This window comes from Mirounga leonina, unplaced genomic scaffold (genome assembly GCF_011800145.1).
Source record: "Mirounga leonina isolate KUSES-001 unplaced genomic scaffold, KU_Mleo_1.0 Mir_201, whole genome shotgun sequence".
Classification (NCBI taxonomy): domain Eukaryota; kingdom Metazoa; phylum Chordata; class Mammalia; order Carnivora; family Phocidae; genus Mirounga; species Mirounga leonina.
The window spans coordinates 3,906,658-3,931,058 of NW_023270504.1; the positions used below are offsets into that span (position 1 = coordinate 3,906,658).

At 39.4% G+C, this 24,401-nt stretch overlaps 1 protein-coding gene and 2 long non-coding RNA genes across 6 annotated transcripts in view; 2 read left to right on the forward strand and 1 right to left on the reverse strand.

The window, feature by feature from the left end:
* Positions 1 to 895: 895 nt before the first annotated feature.
* LOC118025527 lies at positions 896 to 10,822 on the reverse strand. Of its 3 annotated transcripts, none has more exons than XR_004683338.1 (3): positions 10,734 to 10,822; positions 2,521 to 2,850; positions 896 to 1,148 (listed from the first exon to the last, which is right to left on the reverse strand). It is a non-coding gene; the product is annotated as an uncharacterized LOC118025527 (long non-coding RNA). The 3 variants fall into 3 exon arrangements; XR_004683337.1 differs by lacking the exon at positions 10,734 to 10,822 and adding an exon at positions 10,319 to 10,665; XR_004683339.1 differs by lacking the exon at positions 10,734 to 10,822 and adding an exon at positions 10,319 to 10,665 and having other exon boundaries at positions 896 to 1,151.
* The window catches only part of AMN1 (antagonist of mitotic exit network 1 homolog), a 52,191-nt gene continuing 38,522 nt past the window's right edge, over positions 10,733 to 24,401 (forward strand). Inside the window, exon 1 of one of the 2 annotated variants that reach the window (XM_035027954.1) lies at positions 10,733 to 10,927. Coding sequence is in view for 1 of the 2 variants with exons in the window: in XM_035027953.1 (XP_034883844.1) it covers positions 10,910 to 10,947 (38 nt within the window). In the remaining variant the exon portion in view is untranslated. Of the gene's footprint in view, positions 10,948 to 24,401 lie in introns of both variants that reach the window. The other variant, XM_035027953.1, reaches the window with a different exon arrangement.
* Positions 24,314 to 24,401, forward strand: part of LOC118025528 — a 1,295-nt gene continuing 1,207 nt past the window's right edge. The window contains exon 1 of the long non-coding RNA XR_004683340.1: positions 24,314 to 24,378. This is a non-coding gene — a long non-coding RNA (uncharacterized LOC118025528). The remainder of the gene's footprint in view (positions 24,379 to 24,401) is intronic.

A 24,401-nucleotide genomic window follows, 5' to 3' on the forward strand; every position in this document is an offset into this window, starting at 1 on the left:
ACAAGGCTTCGATCAAGGTGTTAGCTGGGGCTGCAGTCTCCCCTGGGTTCAAATGGGGAAAGATCCACTTCCAAGCTCACTCATGTTATTGGCAGAATTCAGTTCCTTGAGGTGATAGGACTGAGGGCTTCAGTTCGGTTTTTGTTTTTGTGTGTGTGTGTTTTGTTTTGTTTGCTGCCTGTCAGCCAGAGGCTGCCCTCAGCTCTTAGAGGCTGCCCATCCATATTCATTGCTGTGTGGCATCCCCTACCACGGTCATTTGCTTCCTCAAAGCCAGCAAGAATGAAGGGTAGGAGGAAGAAAGACTGAGACTCCAGCAAGATGGATACTACAATCGTATGTGACATAATCACATAATCATGTGCATATAATCACAGACATCCTATTATCTTTACCAAATTTTCAGTTAGAAGCAAGCACAAGTCTTGCCCATACTTGAAGGGACAGGATCACATAAGGGAGTGAACACTAGGAAGTGGGAATTGTGGGACCACTTTAAGAGTCTGTCCACCATAATATTTTCAATGCAGAAATATTAATGTTTGATTTGCCCTAGAGCCCCATGGGGGTGTCTCATGGTATCTGGTATTCACATCATGATAGCATTCTAAGACCCTGAAATTTAGAAATTCTCAGACACATTGTCCTCGTGGATTTTGGATAAGATACTGTATTACTACCCTTATTTTACAAGTGAAGAAATTTAATTACCGAAGAGTTAAGTGACTCAGTCCAAGGAAAGCTCACTTCCATGTGTTTCTCCTCTACTCTCAATATTCCACTGCTATATAACTTCCTCAACTTATTATGGGATTACATCCTGACAAAGCTATGGTGATTGAAAATGTCATGAGTCGAAGATGCATTTAATACACCTAACTTACCGAACATCATAGCTTGGCCGAGCCTGCCTTAAACATGCCCAGAACCCTTACGTTAGCCTATAGATGGGCAAAATCATCTAACACAAAGCCTATTCTATAATAAAGTGTTGAATATCTATGTAATTTATTGAACACTGTGCTGAAAGTGAAAAACAGAATGGCTGGTTGTAAGTTTATCAGTTGTTTACCTTTGTAATCGTGGGCTGACTGGGAGCTGTGGCCCATCGCCACTTTCCAGCATCACAAAAGAGATGGTGTCACATACTGCTAGCCCGGGAAAAGAACAAAATTCAAAACTTGAGGTACAGTTTCTACTGAATGCATATTGCTTTCACACCACCATAATGTCGAAAAATCATAAATTGAACCATTTTAAGTTGGGGACCATCTGTACACTACTTCATTTCTGACACCAGATGTCTGGGTTATCTACACATCAGGCAATTCTGCAGCACCAGCTGGGTGTCCTACAATTTAACTCGGTTCTGACACTATCTACCTGGAGACAGCACCAGATCCCACAGGTTAAAGGCTCACAAATCCCCTCCCACACTCACATCTGATGCCAATCACAAGTCCAGGTTGTCACCTATGCTTCTGACCTACTGGCTCTAAAATGGAAATTCCCTGGCGCCTGGGTGGCTCAGTCGGTTAAGCGACTGCCTTCGGCTCAGGTCATGATCCTGGAGTCCCGGGATGGAGTCCCGCATCGGGCTCCCTGCTCAGTGGGAAGCCTGCTTCTCCCTCTGACCCTCCCCCCTCTCATGTGCTCTCTCTCTCTCTCATTCTCTGTCTCAAATAAATAAATAAAATCTTTAAAAAAAAAAAAAAGAAGGAAATTCCCATGAACCCCCTCTTGGGTTCAATTACTTTGGTAGAGCAGCTCACAGAACTCAGGAAAACATTTTACTTACTAGATTACCAATTTATCATAAAAGAATATAACTCAGAATAGCCAGATGTAAGAAACGCATAGGGTAAGTTTTGGGAGAAGGAGCATGGAGCTTCCATGTTCTCTCTGGGTACACCACCCTCCCCAAATCTCCATGTGTTCACCAATCCAGAAGCTCTCCAAACCTGTTCTTTTGAGTTTTTATGGAGGTTTCATATGCAGGCATGATTGGCTAAATCACTGGCCATTGGTGATTGATTTAACCTCCAGCCCTTCTCCCCTCCCGAGATGGAGGGTGGCATTGAAAGTTCCAACCTTCTAATCAGGTTAGTTCCCCTGGCAACTAGCCCCCATCCTTACGGGCTTTCCAAAAGTCACTGCATTAACATAAATTCAGGTGTGGTTGAAAGGGGCTTGTTATGAATAACATGACATATTCCTTTCACTTTTAAGGCTCTGGAGCTATTTCAGGAACGAAGGAGAAAAGACCAAATACTATAACAAACAAAAGCTGCTCCCATTGCTCTTAGGAAATTCTAAGAGTTTTAAGAGCTCTGTACCAGAAGCAAGATGAAGACCATATATATATACACACACGTGTGTGTGTGTGTATATATATGTATTTTATTATAAATCACATATTTTATCTATATATGTATATATGTATTGTATTATTATAAATCACAAACATATATACCAAATATATATTTTTATTATTATTATAAATCACAATATTACACTCACCTTAGGCAAAAATAAGGGTTCAGACTCTGAGGGTAGAGCCCAAGCTCTTAGCCACATGCAGGCTCCATGGTTCTGAGATTCAAGAGTCCCAGGTTCTGAGACTCATCACCACCATGACAGCAACCCAGGATTAAAATCTTCACAGTCCCAGCCATGAAGGTCCTATGAATGCACATGCTGCTTACTACCACCACAGTTCTTCTCTTTCCCTGGGGCTCCTTCCACCTGCTCCTTCCGTCCTTCCAACTTTAGCAAGCACATTGTCTGCTTCAGAGCCTTTCTCTTCCATCTCCAGATCTCTGTGTGGTTAGCTCCTTTTATGCTTCAAGTCTGTTAAATTAATTAAACAAGGAGGCCATTAGATTGAGGTAGCTCTAATGCTATAGTGGCCAACATGTGCAAACCAAAATCTAAGCCTATAAATGGCTCAAGGTTCCAATATCAAAACGCTAAGGATAACCAATCACAAAAAGCCAACTAGACTTCAATATATGGCCAATCAAGTACTTTCCTTTCTCTGCTTCTGCACTTGGTGTATATAAGTCTTTCCCCTGAATTCTGTTGGCTCAGTGATCATAGCTACATTTGGTTTCGCAGCACCTAATTCCAATCAATTTTTGCTCGAATAAACTTAAAATTGTTTATCTTTTAACAAGTCTGAGCAAAAATGCTACAGCCTTAAAGATGTCTTCCTTGACCACCAGAGCAAAACTAATCCCTCTCTTTGTCTCTCCGCCTCCTTCTCCCTTTCTCCTTAGTACCCCTTTGTCCACCATCCTATCTTGTTCTTATAGTCCTTATCTCCACATATTTGTTTGTATGCTTGTTTTCTCGCTCTCACACTAAAATATAAACTCCAAGAGGATATGTTTATTTATTGATATATCCTGTCTGCCACGTAATAGGCATTAAATACTTATTTGAATAACTGTTATTAATGGATTTTTAAAGTCTATCCAATGGGAATGCCAGGCATTTGATTCCACTGCACATGACTAATAAATGTGAGTTAGGAATTGCGTAACTTTATAAAAATAAAAATAACCAATGAAGCTAACTAGAAAAAGACAGGGCTTAAGCTGTCATTGCTCAGACTCTCAGAATCTTGATGAAAGACCACAACTGCCATCCCTCTCAGTTATAAAACTATAATAATTACTACTTTGGCTCAGACTGAGTTATTACTTTTTTTTTTAAGATTTTATTTATTTGACAGAGAGCGAAAGAGGGAACACAAGCAGGGGGAGTGGGAGAGGGAGAAACAGGTCTCCTGCAGAGCAGGGAGCCCAATGAGAGGCTCGATCCCAGGACCCTGAGATCATGACCTGAGCCGAAGGCAGACGCTTAACAACTGAGCCACCCAGGCACCCCGCTGAGTTATTACTCTTATTAATTTTCAAAATGTTCATGATATTTAATTATTTTATCTAAAAACCAGTGGCTTATGAATTGGTTATTTTCCACTCTATCCTTCTCTACTTTGGGCTTTAAGAGGCTGATTTTTATGGACTGCACAAACTGGGATTTCTTTACCTCTAACTTCTGGGTGGGTTGAAACTCTAAGCAGAGGCACCAGGAAATCAAAAAGGGATGGAGAATGGGTTTAGAATATTTATTCTTCCAGGATCCCTCCCAGCTGGGTTGCCACAGGTGGACTATGTTCCTTTACTGACCCAAAAGCCATAGCTCCTTCTAGGTGGCCTCACCTACGGCCAATCTCTCCTGGTTTTGGTAACTGTTCCCTTCCCAGCTTTCAGGACTAGGAGAGGTAAGGGCTTCCTGCTATTGCTAGTCTAAGGGTATTAAACCACCCTTACCCCTGCTTTCCTTTAATTCTGCCCACACCTTTATAAACAGCCTCTTTATTAATAAATATCTCCTTGCCTAACCTGTTTGAACTTGCCCAGCTATTTCCTGCAACAATCCTGAGTCATACATTTTATGCCTCAAATTAAACCAAGGGTTTAATCAATGGAAAATTTTAACAATGCACAAGAATTCATGAGCATGGGCACTGTTTTTTCCAATTTGGAGTAAGACATGATATGAGATATAAAAAGAAATTAAATAAAAAGAACATGTGTTATTTTCACATTGAAACGAATTAAGGACATTCCCACTTGGAAATAACCCACACATAGTAGGATAATAGTCACTCATTTGGCTTCTCTTTATTCTGTTTGTCTTCAGCCCCCTTCAGAGTTATAACCTAAAGATTAGGTTTAGAAAATATACTGGACATGGGATTGGTAAATATATTCTAGTCCCATCTTTGCTCAGAAATCTTGAGAAATCAGTGAACTTTTCTGAAACACAGTTGCCTAAACTGCAAAATTAAGATGTTGGAATAAATCATAGCTAAGATATCCTTTAGTTTTAAATCTCCGATAACTGTATTTTATGATTATCAAGAACTATCAAGAGTTTTTATTTTAAACGTTGTAGGGGCAACCATATAGTATTGTTTAAGAACCCAGCTCTGCAGCCTAACTGTTTGGCTTCAAATCCCAGCTCTACCACTGACTAGCCACATGAACTTGGGCATGTTTCTTAGTATCTTTGGGCCTCAGTTTCCTTGTCTGGAAAATGGGTATGATAACAGTAAAAATATCTATCAGTGAGGGTTTCTTTAACAGTTAAATGAGTTAGAAGTTGTAAGATACTCACTGTGTGCAAGGTATTATCTAACTATTCTATAAGTGTTCACAATTATCCTTGATGCTGTTAACAGAAAATTTTCCACAATTTACTGATCTAGTAGGTTTTATTCAGCAATTCATAAATGGAGCAACATCTCGTCTAGCAGATAGAAAAGAGCTCTAAAGAGCCATACAAGGCAAGAAATGTTTACAGACCAAAGTGAGAAGGAACAAGGAAGTTATACTCGGCATCTGCTGATTGGTTAAAGCAGGATTACTTCCCTATATGGAGCAAAGGAGAGTCTTAGAGCCAGGGCAGATGACTTGTGCTGGGCAGGCAAGCACTGATTGGTTGGCCAAGGCCTGCTTTTTCTGGAACAGCCAAGCATAGAAACTTAAATTCCAGTTTGCTGATGTGGGCTTAGCATAAGTGGTTCCATCTTGCACCTAGTCTGGACACTAACAATACCCAAATGAAATGATTTGGGGTCAGTAGTAGATGATAATGTATAGGTTATACTGAGCTGAAAATTAATATTAGAAGAGCAATTGCTGGGGCGCCCGGGTGGCTCAGTTGGTTAAGCATCTGACTCTTGATTTTGGCTCAGGTCATGATCTTGGGGTCCTGGGATCGCACCCCGTGTCAGGCTCCACACTTAGCAGAGAGTCTGCTTGGGATTCTCTTTGTCTCTCTCCCTCTGCCCCCCAAGCCCCTGCTCACTCACACGCACTCTCACTCTCTCTCTCTCAAATAAATAAATAAATCTTAAAAAAAGAAGAGAAATTGCTATTTTGAATCTAAATATAAGCAGTATGGTTTAAAAGTGAAGAACCTAACTCATAGCCTGTTCTTATATTTTGAGATATGACATGTAAAGATTATCTGAACAATTTATTGCTATCTACTTGTACGCACGCACATTCTTAATAAATGACCCAAGATTCATTACACACACACACTCACATAGTTGACGTAGGGGGCCCAAACCACTACACAGTCGAAAATCCACATGTAACTTTTGACTCCTCCAAAACTTAATTATTAATAGTCTACTGTTAAGGAAGCCTTACCAAAACATAAAGTCAACACGTATTTTGTATGTTATATATATTTTATACTATTTTCTTACAATAAAGTAAGCTAGAGAGAAGAAAATCATAAGAGATGGGGCGCCTGGGTGGCTCAGTTGGTTAAGCGACTGCCTTCAGCTCAGGTCATGATCCCAGGGTCCTGGGATCAAGCCCCGCATCGGGCTCGCTGCTTGGTGGGAAGCCTGCTTCTCCCTCTCCAACTCCCCCTGCTTGTATTACCTCTCTCGCTGTCTCTCTCTCTCTGCCAAGTAAATAAATAAAATCTTTAAAAAAAGAAAGAAAGAAAGAAAATCATAAGAGGAAATACATTTGCAGTACTGTACTAAAAAAAATCCATATAAGTAGACCTGGCAGTTCAAACCCATTTTGTCCAAGGGTCAATTTTGTGTGTGTATATATATACATACATATACATATATTGCATAAGATATACTTCATCATTTTATCTGTAGACATTTATTATGTATTTTTCTACACATACACAAACATGCTAGGAATAAATAGCATGATTTAAGGTAAGTAATGTTGCTTATTATTCTTATATAACCTACCCAGAAAAACAAAACTAGAAGTTTTTTTTATATGGTAGCTAGGATAGGAAATGGAGGAGGTTCCGAGCTAGAGGAAACTACAATAAAGTGGGTACAGCAAGCAAAGAGGGGAGAATGGGAACACGACATCTTGCCCTTAGCCTGGCACTGTCCACAAATCACTTACCATGCACCAGAAAAGACTTTTATTCCTAATAACCTTGCATTCCAAGATAAACCATGAATAACAGGAAACTCCTAAAAGCATTGACTAACAGGAAATCCTGAAAGCTTTGCCTCTTGAGATAAGCCACAAAAATAAGAACATCCTGTTTTCCTTACAAAAAGACAGGAACATCTTGTTCTTATCCAATCTGAACTGTCAGCTGCCATATCTGAGCTATAAATATCTGCCATATCATCAGAGCTATAAATGCGTCCTCTTCTACGGGATGAGCCACTACTTCTGAACTGCGAGTGAAAATGTTTTCCTAAAAGGCAAAATAGGTAAAGGGGATGAAGGGGTACAAACCTGCAGTTACAAAAGAAATAAGCCACAGGGATGAAAAGTACTGCATAGAGAATACAGTCGATAATATTATCACTTGGTATGGTGACAGATGGTAACTATACTTTATCATGATGAGCATTTCATAATATATGTAACTGTCGAATCACCATGTTGTACACCTGAAACTAATATATCATATGTCAACTGTACTTGGATTTTTTTAAAAGTTGCCCGGTGTTCACATTTGTCTCTGAATTCTATTTTGACCAAGTTACTGAATAGTCACTAGCTGAAACTGATTTTCTTGGGACGTCCTGCATACACCAAGGCCGGCTTCATGGGTGGACCACTGGTGCTGATAAACCAAGGTCCTGCCTTGGTTTAATGCTCTGCTATCACCATCTTGAAAAATCTAATAACTTTTTGAAAGGGGGCTTTGCAAGTTATATTGATGATCTTAGATGTACCATAAACCTCTCTCCTGAACACCCAAATAAAGTAGAAACAGCATGGTCTTTGGAATCTGACAGACCTATTTATTTAGGTAAACCTCATGTTCATCTATAAGATAGCATATTTCAGACTCGATTGATGACTACATGAGATCCTGTTAAGTATTTACCATGTTTGACACCTAGAAGGTCCATAAATAACAGTTCTGAGTTATCCCATTTTACCTTCCACAAAGTAGAGCTATACACTTTTACAATCTCCTTTCCTTCTCAATATGAGTCTTAAGAGAAACAGCAATTCATTTGAACAAGTATGTATTGTAAATGAGAGTTGGGCTACTTGTGTGTTCATTTCCTTACTTCCCATTCATTCCTGACATTACAATCAGACTGCATCCTCCATCACCACCTCAAAGACCCTTGATGACCTTCTTCTGGCTAAACCACCTTCAGGTGTTCTCTTACTTGATTTCTCTTCAGCATGTGACAGTTTGGGTCATGATTATCTTCTGTAGCACCCCACTGTTTTTTTTCCCTACCTCTTTGGCTGTTTCTTCTCTGTGTCAATTGCTGTTCTCAGCTACCTCTCCAAGGATTTGTTCTCACTCTATGTACCTCTGACCCGCCCACTAGCTCTCTCCAAAATAAATGAATCTTTGAAGAAAAAAAAAATAGTCCTAAGAATTGTGATATCATGTACACATCTTTGACCTTTAAAATAATTGGCTAGAGGGGTACCTGGGTGGCTCAGTTGGTTAAGCGTCTGCCTTCCACTCAGGTCATGATCCCAGGACCCTGGGATCAAGCCCCATGTCAGGCTCTCTGCTCAGCGGGGAGCTTGCTTCTCCCTCTCCCTCTGCCTGCTTGTGCTCTCCCTCTCTCTGTCAAATAAATGAATAAAATCTTTTAAAAAAATAAATAAAAATTTAAAAATAAAATGATTGGCTAGAAATAACTAGGACTTTGTCATCTTATCTCATTATAATTTTCTTTAAAAAAAAAAAACAGTTGTGATGACTTCCTTTGACTACTGAGAAGAATACTGGCACCCAAAGATGAACATCTCATAATAATGGGGCAATGGCCTATATTTTCCTTGAAGAATCAAGTAATCAGTGGAAAGACCCAGATGGACAGCTGTGCAGCACTCAACAGATAGGAAGGACTATGAAGTCCTACCCTTATCTGCTCTGTCAAGCTCTCCCGTGGTCTTCCAAGGTCTAAATGGCTCCCAGAACAGCAGAGGATTCTTCTAAATTACTGTTATCAATAAGTAAATGCATGCATTATCACTGCTATTCAATCTCTTCTTTAAAAGCAAACCAGCACAATTTGCAGATCTATAGCACCATGCCTACATTTTTCCACAGATACCTCAAAAGCCACATGTCCAACAATACTTTCCTTCTCTCTTCAGAAAACTCTTGCAATCCTCTCAGCTCAATAAATGGCACTACCATATGCCACCCAATTCTCTGAACCCAAAGCCTAAAAGTTCATCTTGACTCTTCACTTTCCCTCACCCCCACCAATATCTAAATCCTATCAGTTCAACTTCCATTACCTCTTGAATCTGTTTATCCATTCCATTGTTACTACTTTAGCTCAGGCTATCATCAAAGGACTCCTATCTGGTCTCCACCTGTGACCTCTACAGTTCTTTGAATACTTCACAGCTAGAGTTCTTTCTAAATCTCATTTTTCCTATGCATGCCCTGTCCTTGCTTAAAACCTACCTATGACTCCACCCAAAGTCCTCCAGACAAAGCCTAAATTGTTTAACACAGATCATTAGGCCCCATTTTAGCTTTCTGATCAGAAGAGGACAGACCTACCACCAGCCGGCCAAATCCAGCCCACTGCTCATTTTTGTAGTTTGCAACGTAAAGTTTTAAATGGTTGAAAAACCAAAATATGAATATTTCATGACAATGAAAACTACATGAAATTCAAACTTCAATAAGAAAACTTTATTGGAACACAGCTCCACTCATTCATATTGTCTATGGCTTCTTTTTGAGCTACAAGTTGAGTAGCTGTGACCAAGACAGTATGGCCCACAAAACTCTACAATCTTTACTATCTGGCCCTCCATAGAAAGTTTGCCAACTCCTGCTCTACATTCATCTCTCACCACTCTCCATTGTAGCCACCACCCTGAATTGTCTGCAGTCCCTAACAGACCACAGTTTTCTCTCTGAACTGCTCCCCCAACTCCTCCATGGGTGCTCGCATAGCATTAACTTCATCTTAGCATTTAACAATTTAATTGTCCTTCTGAATCCTCAGCACCAGCACTCTCTCTACCCTCCTTCAGTGCTTGATAAATGTGTATTGCCTGAATAAGCAGCATCCTGAAAAGAGCAAAACTGGGTTCCAACTTTCAGCTTATAAAAGGAAGACAGACACATAAACAACAAATCAATCCACAAGGAAGAACGAAAAACACTAAAAAATAGCCGGCACTCTGCAGCATAACCAAAGAGAAAGAATTCCACCTGGGAAAGGGTGCCCCTTCTTTAGAATCCTTTCTGATTTGAACAGATGCCCCTCCCCCCATGATGAAATTCTTACTGAGCTTTTTGGCATGTAGTGTCCTCATCTGTAAAATAAGGCTAAATAATCACGACTTCACAGGATTAAATGAATGTAGTTAATTGAGAGCACGTAGCTCAGTACGTGCTTCAGAGAAAATGCTCGGTAAACAGCGGTCACTCCTGGTTGCTCTAAAACGCTCCGTTTCACGTTAATGGAGTCCATCTCCAAGGGAGTCTCCAGTACGTGTCGCCAAATGCACGGACCAGCATCAAACACGTCCCTGCAGTAAGAGCAGCGGCTTCTAAGCAGAGCGCCGAGGGAGGCGTGCCCAGCTGGGCTGGCGCGGGGCTTCAACTCCTGGGAAACCGCCCGTAAACGGAGCCCGCGAGGCGGCGGAACTACAACTCCCGTCGCGCCTCACAGAGTTTAGGGCTACTCTACATTTTATCACCTCCCTTCTCTTCTTTCCCTCCGTAGTCCCGAGCGTGGCTGCGTCCCGGTCACCGGAAGAAGCCGTGTGACGTCACGAGGGCCTACGCGTCGCGCGGGGGCAGGAGTTGACGGACGGTCTCTGGCTCCGTTTGGGCGGCCCCGGGACCACGGAAGAGGCTCTCCTGGGCGGCCGCGATGCCTAGCTCGCGGCGGGTCAGTCAGCTTCTGGATCTGTGAGTCCACCCGGTCCCCGCCTCCCCTTCGCCCCGCCCCAGCCGAGCCCTGTGCTTGCTCTCCCTCCCCGCCCCTTCCCAGCTCTGGACCTCTGAAGAGGGCCCCGCTGGTGTTTCTGTTTCTGAGTTCCGGATTTGTTGTCTCCTCTTAGAGGACAGTTGTGTCAAGTGGGCTGCTAGGCAGGTTTGCCCCGCTGTCCCCCGTGGGCGCCCCCAGACGGGTGTCCGAACTCTCAGTCAGCCTTGACTACTTGATGCCCAGGCAGTTCCTGGCAGTGGCCTGTTTCTGACGGGAGCCGAAAGCCTTGGTAGAACAAAACAAAACACCAGATGTGGCTCTCAGAAGCCTTCAGCAGAGTTCCACCTGGGATAGATACTGCTTCTTCGGGGCAGCACGGCTCCTTGATTGCTTGATTGCGATTACAGGGTTCAGCTCCCAGTCCCATTCACCAGCTGTGTGACCATGGAGAGTAATTTAACCTCTGTGCCTGAGTTCTTGACCTATCAAATTAGTGTAACAACGGTACCTATCTCATAGAGTTCTAGTGAGGAATAAATTTAACATATGTAAAGTCTTTAGAAGGATGCCTAGTGTCAAAAGAAATTTCAAGGAGCTTTATTTTCGTGAGGGAGAAACGAGAATCCCAGAGGCATGTGTTTGCAAGATGGCTTATAAACTGAGAATGACTAGGTTTGTTTAACCTTTACAGTGATTGGTTATTACAGTGATTGGTACCACAATTTAAAGAACTGCAAGGGATTGGTTAAAAGTAATTGTCTTACACTATTTTAGGGAGATGATTTAAGTTTTGTTTATGATTATCGGAGGGATTTACAAGAAATAACTTGTTAAATTTCACTTACATTCATGAAATAAACCAGATTATGTTTACTTATATGATCTAACTGGTTTGGTCTGCTTAGGGGATTTTCAAGTGTGGTCTCCATTTTATTTTATCTAAAAAATTACCCCCTTTTGGTCATTCCCTCAGCAAGCTGAAAGTGTGAGCCAATATGCTATTACTCTCGCTACCACTGTTGATGTAGTCTTTGGGTCGTATGGTCATGTAGTTGCCATTACAAACAGTTGCATAGTCATTGTAGGCATGGGCAGTAGGATTACTGAGTTCTTTGAGTTGTGTAATCCTGATGGATATCATTTGGTGTGTGAGTGGCTGCTGAAAGGCATTTAAAACTCTTGAGAGGATACAGTGCACTAGTGTTAGAAGGTGGGGGAGGTACAGTAAAATATCCTCCACACCAAGTAGGCACTTGGAAAGCCAAAAATGAAGCAAGCCACTCCATAGTGTTTACACAGACTTTATTCAGTGTAACCTACTGACAAGGGGGAGCCAGTGGATAAATGATCCAGGTGCTATGCAGCTATTCTCCACCCAGTCCAAACCTTAAGCTACAGCTTTTATAGAGCACGGGGCATTGTGGTGCAGTCAAGGGGGGTTATCTAAAGTGGCGCCATCTGTGCACCAGTCATCTCTCCTGGTTATCTAAAGTGGCGCCTTTTATGCACCAGTCATCTCTCCTAGTTATCTGGAGTGTGCCTTCTGTACGCCACTTGAGGGAAGATCAGAGTAAGCCTTCCCGCATTCTGGTCAGGGCATACATTAACGTCCAAGTGGCCTGGAACATGTAGCCCTGAGGGAGGTCATTGCATGAGCAAAAACAAAATGGAGGGCCAAAGATGGAGTCAGTGTTGTTGGCACTCCTACAACTAGCAAGGTTAATATGATGACTATGAGGGAAGTAACAGACAAGGATTGAAAAATTCCTGGAAGCAGAGATTCCCAGGAGCCAAGATTTAACCAACTAAATAAATCAGTGAAAGAAGTATCACCTATTTGATGAAAGAGTGACATCTGATCTTTAAGATCTTTTAAATTGGGGGTAATTAGTCCTAATTTATTAACATGGAAATTTTTTTTTTAACCAGTTGGAGCATATGCATCTCCTTATTAAGTGGTTAGGGTGTCTAAGGCTGTGCAATTATCTAATATAACTCTGGCTAGAGAGTTTATAGATTTTTGCTGTAATTGTAGGGATTTTGCAGAAGAGATCTCTCTGAGGTGATTTAAAAGCAGTCTTTTGTTGGTGTCTTTTCCAATAAACTAAGTCTCTAAGTTCTAATGTCTTTTTTTGGAATGGATCACAGAAAGCTTCTTAGACCTGGTGGAAAGTAAGTTTTTTAATATTATGTTAGTGCCTCACACTGTTGAATCATGTTATGATTACTTAGGATAAACATGATGATGTCTTATTTCAGGAGTGTTATAGGAGAGCTTCCATCTAAGTTGGGCCCCTATACAGTGTGACCAAACAGGCATTTCTATGGAAACAAAAGAAGGATAAAAATTAATCGTTGGAGCAAATTACAAACTCAGTTTCTGAGTCTGAAGAGCAGCCAGTCAAGAAAATTTCTAGATTTGAGCTCAAAACATCTTTAGATAGTGGAGTGAGGATGGCAGTTTCAATCTGTTGGATTTTCCTGATTTGCAGTTTGAATGACTTTGATGATGTCATTGGGTGTTCTGGTGAACTGGGTGGCCCGTATAGAAATAAGCACTAAGGTTGTCTGTACATGATCTCTTGTGGTGATATCTCTGAGATTTATATCAAGTTGTCTGGCTTTAGGTTGTAGGGCTTGGGTTAAAGGGCAATTTTAGTTTTTATTCCAAGTCAGAATGGTGAGAGAAAATTGGAAATGTTAGTTTGGAAAGCTGTAGCCAGGTGTTGGAGGAAACTGGAAGAATTCAGGACCAGTTGAGTTTACAGATAGATAACAAAACCTCAAAGATAATGAACAGGACTAGAATCTGATAATAGGTATACTATAGTTTTCTATTGAAACATAACTTTTCTCTCTTATAGTCACTTCGTGGGTTTTTTTTTGTTTTTTGTTTTTATTTTATTTATTTATTTGATAGAGAGAGGCACAGTGAGAGAGGGAACACAAGCAGGGGGAGTGGGAGAGGGAGAAGCAGGCTTCCTGTTGAGCAGGGAGCCCGATGCGGTGCTTGATCCCAGAAACCTGAGATCATGACCTGAGCCGAAGGCAGACGCTTAACGACTGAGCCACCCAGGTGCCCCTAGTCACTTCGTTTTTACCAAAGATAATCACAATATAATTGTAAAACAAGTTTAGTCTCATTAAATTCAGCTTGTTATTTATATAAGTGCAGCAGAATAGTGATTTTATGCATATGTTCAAATATGATATTCCAGTCCAAGCTTTGGTAACTCAAAGGGTTTTATTGGCTCCACAAACCAACCTTAGCTTCTTAAAAACCATCTGGTAATTAGAAATCTCGGATTAGATGTTTAAACACCTCTTCAGGCCAAGAAGCCAAGCCAAGGGCTTGTCCAATTGTGTCCTGTTACAAAAAGAATAAATTCTTGTTGAATTTATGCAAATATCTATACTGCCATGAAAATAAGTACACTCAATAAGGGTTTTTTTGTTGTTGTTTTGTTTTGTTTTGAATTCTGAAGGGATCAGGTAGGGAGAAAAAGATAAATGTTTAATCTTTGTTTACAAAAGTTTACCAAATTGTTATAAGTTACATAGTGGCTTCATAGGAGAAAAGGGGTTCTTTAAATTTGGAGAGTAAAACAGTAAAGAACCAAAAATGTTGCAAACAATGTCATAAAAATTATAATCATCTGCATGAGTTTAGTCCCATGTAATCAATTCTTGTTTTCTTGCTCTTGGGTTAGCAGTTTTATGGATCAGTTTCTCCATAGCATGCTAGAAATTCTTACCTAGTTAAGTCGTATGATCTTAAAATTATCAGAAACTTCTAGAGTATATGTCAGTGTCTTTTCTATGAATCTCCTTGAAAACAAAGCATTCTGGCCTGTAGTTGATTATAAATGTTTTCATAGAAGAATTAAGTGTAAAACAACTGTCTGTGAATGACAAAAGACTTAAAAACAGCCTTAAAGAGTTCACTGTAAAAAAAAAAAAAAGATGTGATTGACAGGTAAGTTTGGCTATTCCTGTGGCATACAACATTTAAAAATAACTGATAACATTTTATCAGGGCATATCAGATTCCTAGGAGTTCTATGCAATTTCTGGAACACTTATATTAATAACATATATCCATACAAATACAGTCTAAGAAGATTAAGCATCCCCTTTACTTGATAATGTTTCCCATGCAATTTAATATTTGAGAAATTTATAATTCAATGTCTCCATTTTTATAAGGAGAGAAAAAAACCAGATCTTCCAGGGAGCCTTGGGAATACCCCAAAGTTAGTTCGAAGTCAAAAAGACCTCATTTAGAATTTGATTTTGGGGAGTTTGTAAAAAATGTCAAAAGGTTTCAGTCACTTGATTAGGGGCGCCTGAGGGGCACAGTCAGTTAAGCCTCCGACTCTTTGATTTCGGCTCAGGTCATGATCTCAGGGTCGAGCGATTGACCCCATATCGGGCTCTGTGCTGGGCATGGAGCCTGCTTAAGATTCTCCCTCTCCCTCTCCCCCTCCTCCTCTCTCTCAAAACAAAACAAAACACCACTTAATTAAATAGGATCACAGGTCATTGTGAAATAATACTTAGTTACCTATTCAACCAAAGTAAGAAAAAGACTTCACAAGCAAATATAGAAAGTACATAGTTGTTAAAAATACATTAGCTCTGGGGCGCTTGGGTGGCTCAGTCGTTAAGCATCTGCTTTGGGCTCAGGTCATGATCAAGCGCCGCATTGGGCTCCCTATCCGCAGGAAGCCTGCTTATCCCTCTCCCACTCACACTGCTTGTGTTCCCTCTCTCGCTGTGTCTCTCTCTGTCAAATAAATAAAATCTTAAAAAAAAAAAAAAACCTTAGCTCTTTTAATATTGAAAAGATTGTTTTCCTAAGCAATCAAAAACCTGATAAAGACAAAGTGAAACACAGGAAATTATTTTCGTAAGACATTGAATCTTTGTTTCCTAGACAAAATACACAAAAGGTAAAGAAAAACCTTTCAGAATCTCTGATTAAGAGCAGACTAACAATCTAAGAAACTTTGTCCTTTTAACAGAGAGAAAATTAAACTGTGGTTTTGTATTAGTGTATTATTCAACTCAGTTTTGGAAAATTTTATAAATAAATCCATTTAATTTTAGCTAACTTTGACCATGGAATTTCTTCACAAGCCTTCTGCAACTTTCTGATTCCATTTAGATTTTTGTTTTATTCCTTTTTTCTTTCTCATTCTGGGATAACCATTTTACTTTAGGACAAGATTACTCTTTTTTTCCTTAATAAGAACACATCCTATATTCTTTGCATACTCTTCATATAAAAAACGCGTCCTATTCTCCTCTCATACTTTGTATACATAGTTGTTTTCTTTTACTCTTGTTTTAGTAGGCTTATTTTTATATATGGATTATAAATTTTAACTGTTAGTAATCTTTATTTTCCAATGAAAACTAGGAAGAAGGCAGTTGTAAACATCTGGCATACATCAGCATCTTGTAGTAGATTAGCAAATTTATGAACACTTAATTATAAGAAAGTATATTTTTTAGAGACATGTGCTTCTTCATAGTACATTTTTTTAATGTGGCAAAAGGCATGTTTAAAAATAGATCCAAGTATTTTTTGTCTCTTTATAAAAATTAAGCTGCTAAAAGTAAATAAACTTTTTTTTTTTAAGATTTTATTTATTTGACAGAGACACAGCGAGAGAGGGAACACAAGCAGGGGGAGTGGGAGAGGGAGAAGCAGGCTTCCTGCCAAGCAGGGAGCCTGATGTGGGGCTCGATCCTGAGCCGAAGGCAGACACTTAACGAATGAGCCACCCAGGCACCCCAAAAGTAAATAAACTTAAACATATATTTAGCAATTAATGTTTCAATATATTATCTATTTGGAAATTATCTACATTTCATTTCATTTCATTCATCTACGTTAGATGAATATACATCATCTTATTTAATCTTAAAATATTTGTTTTTAATAATTATGCTTGGATTAAATATTAAATACCTAACTAACATCTTTGTTTTTTCTTGCTTACAAATTTTGTAACAAAGACAGCATCAGCTTATTTGACTAGTAAACCCAGGTAGGAAAGATTGTATATTGGCATTATGTTTAATGTTACTACTAAGAAGACATGCCTGTTTTAATTACATCAACACATTTAAACTATTTGCAAAATGCACTGAAGATTATCCCAGGTCTTATGAACTTGAAAAGCATTTGGGTTAGTTTCTATATTTCTGAGAGTTTTAAGAATACTTAACTTATTTAAGTACTTATATTTCTTTAAGCCAATTAAATAGAGCTCTTTTTGAAAATCACATATGCATAACATACATACATAGATACATATACATTAATATATAGACAGTTGTAAACAGAGATTTTATAGCTTTCATTTAAAAATTTTAGCTGTGTGTCAGGTACAGTAATACAAAACTCAAAAGAATAGCTGGACCCAAATTGTGTTTCTGGCAGATAGAATAATTTAAGGTTATCTGCTCAGATGATTTAAGCTTTTTACCACAACTTTTTTATTTGTGTGCTGTAAGAATTCTTTAGAGAAGCTATTTTTGGAGTCATTTTGTCTTTTTATTTTTTATTTTTTTATTTTTTTATTTTTTTATTTTTTTTTTAGATTTTATTTATTTATTTGAGAGAGAGAATGAGATAGAGAGAGCATGAGGGGGGAGGGTCAGAGGCAGAAGCAGACTCCCTGCTGAACAGGGAGCCCGATGCGAGACTCGATCCCGGGACTCCAGGATCATGACCCCAGCCGAAGGCAGTCGCTTAACCAACTGAGCCATCCAGGCGCCCTCATTTTGTCTTTTTAACACTTTGGCATACCAACTAATGAATGCATTTATTGTCTTTAAGTAATTTGTGATCCTCTTTTTTAAAAGGTGCCCTAAGGTGGGCTATTTTATCTAAGTTAAGGATTTTCCCAAAATGGTCACTGCTGTTCCAATTATTCTTTGTAAAGTTCACCCATTTTTCCAAAAAGGCATAAGATCCTAGTCTGAGTTTTGGACCAGGTAGAACCCATCTTTGCCTTAGATTCCCTAGGAAATCTTAATTATCAGGGTTACTGTTTTTCAACGGCTGTTCCAAAACAGAGAATATCACACATTTACCCCTCTTTTGAACAGAATAGCGTGACTTACTGAAAACCTTGAACAAAGGTTGCTTAGTAAAACCAGAAAGGTCAACACAAAGGGAATAGAGTTTGAATCTGAGAAAGACTTACCCTGGAATTCCATGGTTGGTAAGAAAGCAGTGTGCAATGGGCTTCATGGGTGTTGGCACCTGGTTACTCACTGGCCTTGAGGCTGAGCTGGGGTCATCTTTGGATCCCACTTCTGACACCAAAAACTGTCAAAATAAAATTCAGAGAGTTTTACTTGATATGAATATTTTACTGAGTGAGAAACAAATTGTTAGCAAACAGGGAGACTTCAAACCAGAAGTGGTTAGAATCTCAGAGGCATGTAATTACAGGATAGCTTATAAAGTGAGAATGAGAAAGTTGTTTAATCTTTACAACGATTGGTTATTTACAAGAGGAATTTACACAATATGAAGTTTCCTTAAAAAGTTAAAAATAAGATTACTGTATGATCCAATAATTTCACTACTGGGTATTTACCCAAAGAATATAAAAACACTAATTCAAAAAGATATATATACCCCTATGTTTATTTTTTTCTTCCTTTTTTTTAATTAACATATAATGTATTATTTGTTTCAGGGGTACAGTTTTGTGTACCCCTATGTGTATATTGCAGCATTATTTTCAATAGCCAAATTATGGAAGCAACCCAAGTGTCCACTGATAGATGAATGGATAAAGAAGATGTGAAACACACACATACATGCTCGTGCACGCACACACGCACTGGGATATTATTCAGCCATAAAAAAAAATGAAATCTTGCCATTTGCAACAACATGGATGGAGCTAGAGAATGTAATGCTAAGTGAAATAAGTCAGTCAGAGAATGACAAATACCATATGATTTCACTCATACGTAGAATTTAAGAAACAAAACAAATGAGCAAAGGGAAAAGAGAGAGACAAACCAAGCAACAGATTCTTAAATATAGAGAACAAACTTATGGTTATCAGAGGGGCGGTGGGTTGTGGGGGGAGATGGGTAATAAGTGAAGGGGATTAAAGAGTACACTTATCATGATGAGCACTGAGTAATGTATAGAATTATTGAATCACTACATTGTACGCCTGAAACTAATATAACTGTTAAGTATACTGGAATTAATTTTTTTTTTAAATGGGAGTTTATAAATGGCAGGGGATTGGTTAAAAATGATTCTCTTATACTACTTGAGGAAGATGATTTAAGTGTTATTTATCATTATCAGAGACATTTACAAGAAATAACCTAGGTTAAGTTTCTCTTACAATCATGATAGAAGCTAGATTAAGTTTCACTTATGTGACCTAACTGGTTTTGTCTGCTTGAGGGATTTTCAAGCCTGGTCTCCATGTTATTTTATTTTAACACTAGCAAGTAATAAGCACCACTAAGTGTTAGTTATTGTTATTAATTATTTCACATGAGATATTGTGCTGGAAGTTGCAGTTACAGTGGCAATTGCTTCTCTCCAGGAGCTTTCAGTTCATTAATATTACATTAAAAATATTGCCATGTAAAAATTAAGGCTGAGGAGAACAATTATCTTAATATGTTGAGTGCTTTTGAAATCACTGAGATGTAACCTTTACATTATATCTCATAAACTTCTGGCCCTCAGTCCACAGTCACGTGTTTTGGGTTTTTTTTTTTAAGATTTCATTTATTTGAGATCAACAGAGTGCACACTCAAGAAAGAGCATGAGCGGGGTTGGGGGGTAGGCAGAGGGAAAGGGAGAAGCATTCTCCCCTCTGAGCAGGGAGCCTGATGCAGGGCTCCATCCCAGGACCCTGGGATCATGATCTGAGCTGAAGGCAGATGCTTAACCAACTGAGCCACCCAGCCACCCCCACAGTCACTTTTTATAAGAGAAATCTGTTGATTCTCCTATGTATAACTCAGGCTTGTTTAGAGTCCTGAGAAAAGTATCTTGCTTTCATTCTTGGCTTAAATTTTATGCCTAATCCAAATAGGATTTTCTTTGTCAGTAAAAAGAGTTGGAGAAATAGTTGAGTGCAAGTTAGGAAGATAGACTAAAGCCTAGCTGAATTCCTGTCTTTTAATTCCTGTCTTTATCTTGACACTTCCCTGATGTCTCCATACAAATGATCCTCTGAACTTCTGTGGCCAGAATCAAGTCTTTTATCTCTTCATAGCCACAGTTCCTTATTTTTAGGAGTTGCTCAATATTCAGGTAAGCATGTATTTAAAGTGCACATTTGGCATATGAAGCACTATGCTGATGATTGTGGGAAATAACTAGCATAAAGAAGGTACAGTCTTATGGGACTAGCATTAGGCAAATATATAAATACCTATAATATAAGTGATAATAGCACAAAAGAGGGATTAGCAAAGAGTTTTGAAACTTCTGATGAGGAAAAGAATATACAAGACTAGGAGAAGGCTTTGTAAAGGGGGTTGTATTTGAAGATTCGTAGCATCTGACAATTGGAAATGGGAGGAAATGCATCCAAGAAGGAGTGGAATAATAAGGGCAAAGGCTTGACAAGCAGGAAAGTTAGAAATACGGGAGAAGACCAGAAAGCAGTATTTCACCAGAAAGTAGCATTTCAGTTTGGCTGGAGAATACAATATGAATAGCAGAGTAGTATGACATCAAATCATATAATTAGGAGTAGAACTTTGGGGACCAGAATGATATAACAGTGTTTAATTCTGTAGCAATGGGAGCTATAAAAGGTTTTGGAACTGTGCTGGGAGTACAGAGAGATTTGAATTAGGGAGAAGTTGGGAATAAAGAGACACTTAGGAAACTGTTGCAGAATCTTGGAAAGAGGTAAGGAGAGCCCAAACTAGGAGACATGTATGAAGATGTGCAGAATTCCACTGTGGTGACAGAAAATTGGAATGTCTATCACTGGGAGAGGTGCCATCGAGTATTATGCAGCTGTTAGGGAAGTGAAGAGTAAATTTATATGGATGGAACTTTAAGACATAATGCTGGGGTGACTGGGTGGCTCAGTCCATTAAGCTTCGGACTCTTGGTTTGGGCTCAGGTCATGATCTCACAGGTTGTGGGATCCAGCCCCGCATCCCGACCCATGTTTGCCCCCCCACACACACACACACACTCAAACCCTCCCACCCACCCCCATCAGGTCCAGAGACCAGCTCCACACTTGATGTTGTGGAGTCTGCCTGAGATTCTCTGTCTCTGCTCCTCTCCCTGCCCACACACATGTACGCACACTCTCTCTCTCAAATGAATAAAATCTTAAAATAAAATATAGTGCTTAGTGAGTTAGCAAGGACATTAGGTTTGAGGTTGGTGTTGAGGAGAATAACTACCATGACTTCCAGTGCTTTGACAAAACCTCAGATACGAGGCCTTCTGGCCAAGCATCTGTGATTTCATATTGTTGGAGCATTCACTATACCCCTGGGGGTTGCATCTTTCTATAAGTTTGGCTGTGGCCAAATAAAGATAAATAAACAACTTGATAAATAAACCACTAACATAAAATAAATAAAACATAGTGCTTAGTGAAAAAAAGAGGAAACGGAATAACACCTTAAGAAAAATTATCTAGAACTTGGAAATAAAGCAAAAAGATTGGGGTGCCTGGGTGGTTCAGTGGTTAAACATCTGCCTTTGGCTCAGGTCATGATCCCAGAGTCCTGGGATTGAGCCCCATGTCAGGCTCTCAGCTCAGTGGGGAGCCTGCTTCTCCCTCTCCCTCTGCCTGCCACTCTACCTGCTTGTGCTCTCTCTGTCAAATAAATAAATAAAATCTTTTTTAAAAATTAAATAAAGCAAAAAAATGAACACATGACCTTCATTGTCATACTACAGTGTTGTCCCCCATAGGGTCCATATTTGGCTTGAGATTCATATTTCCTAATCCTTTTGGGAAGAGGTATGTTCAGGTTGGCAGCTGGTCAGCAAGCTATTTCTGGGATGTAACAAGGTAAGGAGCTTGATCCAAAATAACGATCAACTCTTTTACTGAGTGCACTGTTTAGTCCAGAGGATGGGACTTCTCCATGCAGGAAACTGCTTGGTTTACATCCTTGAATCTCCTCACTGACTAGCACTTTGAAGCACTGCCTTAGAGAATTCTTTGGATCTGGGATGTGGTGAATAGTTTTAAATAGAAGGACCAAGGAAAGGGAAAAAGCAAAAATTAAAGTTTTCAGCTTTGTTGACCAGGAAAATGGTGATTAACATTAGATAATCATGGAGAAGTAAGTGTCTTATGAGAAAAATGAATCAGAACATCCATTAGAAATATCAAACAGGCAGATAGAAATATGAAAGAGAGATCAAGGATTGAGTCTAAAATTAGGAGTAAATTCCTAACAGATGATAGATGAAGCCATTGCTAAGTTTAAGGGAGAGAATATGGGGAGAGGAAAAGGTGACCAAGGACCAAATTTTATACAACATTCGTATTATGCCAAAAATGATTTCTTTGTTACATTAATTCACCATATAACTGATGGGTTAAATATAAATAAGTTGTTTCTTTTAACTATAAAATTTGGAGCAATTCCTATCAGATGAGATGTCTATCTCACCCCACCTGCCCACCCCCACCCTTTTTTTTTTTTTTTTTTACAGCTTTTGAAGATTTTGTTAAGTTTTAGCTGGCCAGTTTTCATTTTTGTTTTGAGAACTTAGACCACCTGTGTCAACCGATGGGACTGAAAACTAGATAGCTTATGTCAATATAACTTGCTCCAGGAAATTTTTGCCATCTGTTTATCTAAACAAATGTTTGGTTATTAGGACAAACATTTTGATTATTAAAGCAAACGTTATGTTTATCAGGATAGATTGTTCACCAAGGCCTGCTTTGAGACCCTGTATCCATCAGTCTTACACTATTAGGTCACAAATTTTGCCTAATATTAACCCACTCCCCATCTTGGAGGGAGAAACCTGAATGTACTCTTGCGTAGCTTTCCCCTATTGAGACACTACCAAAACCCTGTTAAATCCTTGCTGTGGAAAATTTAATAAACTTTCTTTGTTTGACCAGATCATGAAGTCTGACTTTTGGATAGACTTCATGAGCCATTTAATAGTTCTCATAGCAGTATTTTTCAAAATACTGAATTTGTTTCTTTCCAAGCTCCCTAATGTTGCTGCTAGAGGGAACTGGAGCAAAAAGAGGAAGGCATTTACTGTGGAGAATACATGGCACAGGCTAGACAGCTGAGTTCAGAGAAGAGGACCCTAAAGGGCCCAGATGAAAAAGACTAGGAAGAGAGATGGAGCAGAAAAAAGGATGGCATTGTGGGGAAAAGGGAAACAGTTGAAATATAGCTGAAATCTGCGTAAAGGAAAATATAAGGGGAATGACTGTCAGTATAGAATCTGATTTTACCCTTCTTATAAGCTATTACATTTTTTAGCCTGGTTTTGTTTCGTGGATGCTGGTAGAACAAAGGTTCTTGGATCAAAGGCACAATGGACTTTATTATTCATTGCACAGCAAGCAGTATGAGCATTAGCATGTTTATGTCACTTCCTCTTGACCTCCAAGACAAACAGCAGCAACACAAAGGGCTCCGATGGATGCCAACACAAGCAGTGGGTTGCATTCCACAAGAGTAACACAGAGGGCCCAAATGAATGTCTAATCAAGCTGTGAGGTGCATTACAGGAAAGAAACACTGAATTTGGGGACTCTGCCATTGTAGAGTAAGCAGTAAGTGATGTAGAAAAGATGTTAGGATTCAAAGCTGACAGCCAAGAAAGAATTCTTGACATGGCTTTGGTACAAAAAGGTGGTTTTATGAAAGCATAGGGACAGGACCCGTGGGCAGAAAGAGCTGCACTGGGGTCATGAGGAGCTGCCCATTATATACTTTCAAGTTGGGAAGGGGTTAGTGATAGCATACGTCTCTGAGGGATTTTGGAAGCAAGGTTTCCAGGACCTTGAGGGGGCTAGCTATTGTTGGGAAAAAGGTCATTTATTACCATCTAATAAAACCTTAGTCATGAGACCCTTCAGATGTATATCAGTGGGCCATATGCTTGGGGGATGATTGCCAACACGTATCTTGGGGGGTTTAGATATAAAGGAAGTTTCCAAAAGAATTTTTATATGTTAAAGTAGGCTTACGGGATCCAGGGGGATGGGGCAGATTGGGCTAGGATTGCCTTCTGCCTTTAGCAAAGTGTCAACATCGAGGCAGTTGAGTCCCAGAGGAATGTCACTCTGCCTGTTTCAAGAACTTGTCAGTGGGCTGTAGGTAGTAAGGAAATTTAATAATTTTTCTTCTGCCTTTATTTCCCATATCACATTGACTAGAGGTGGAAAAGCGCCATTTTTTTAA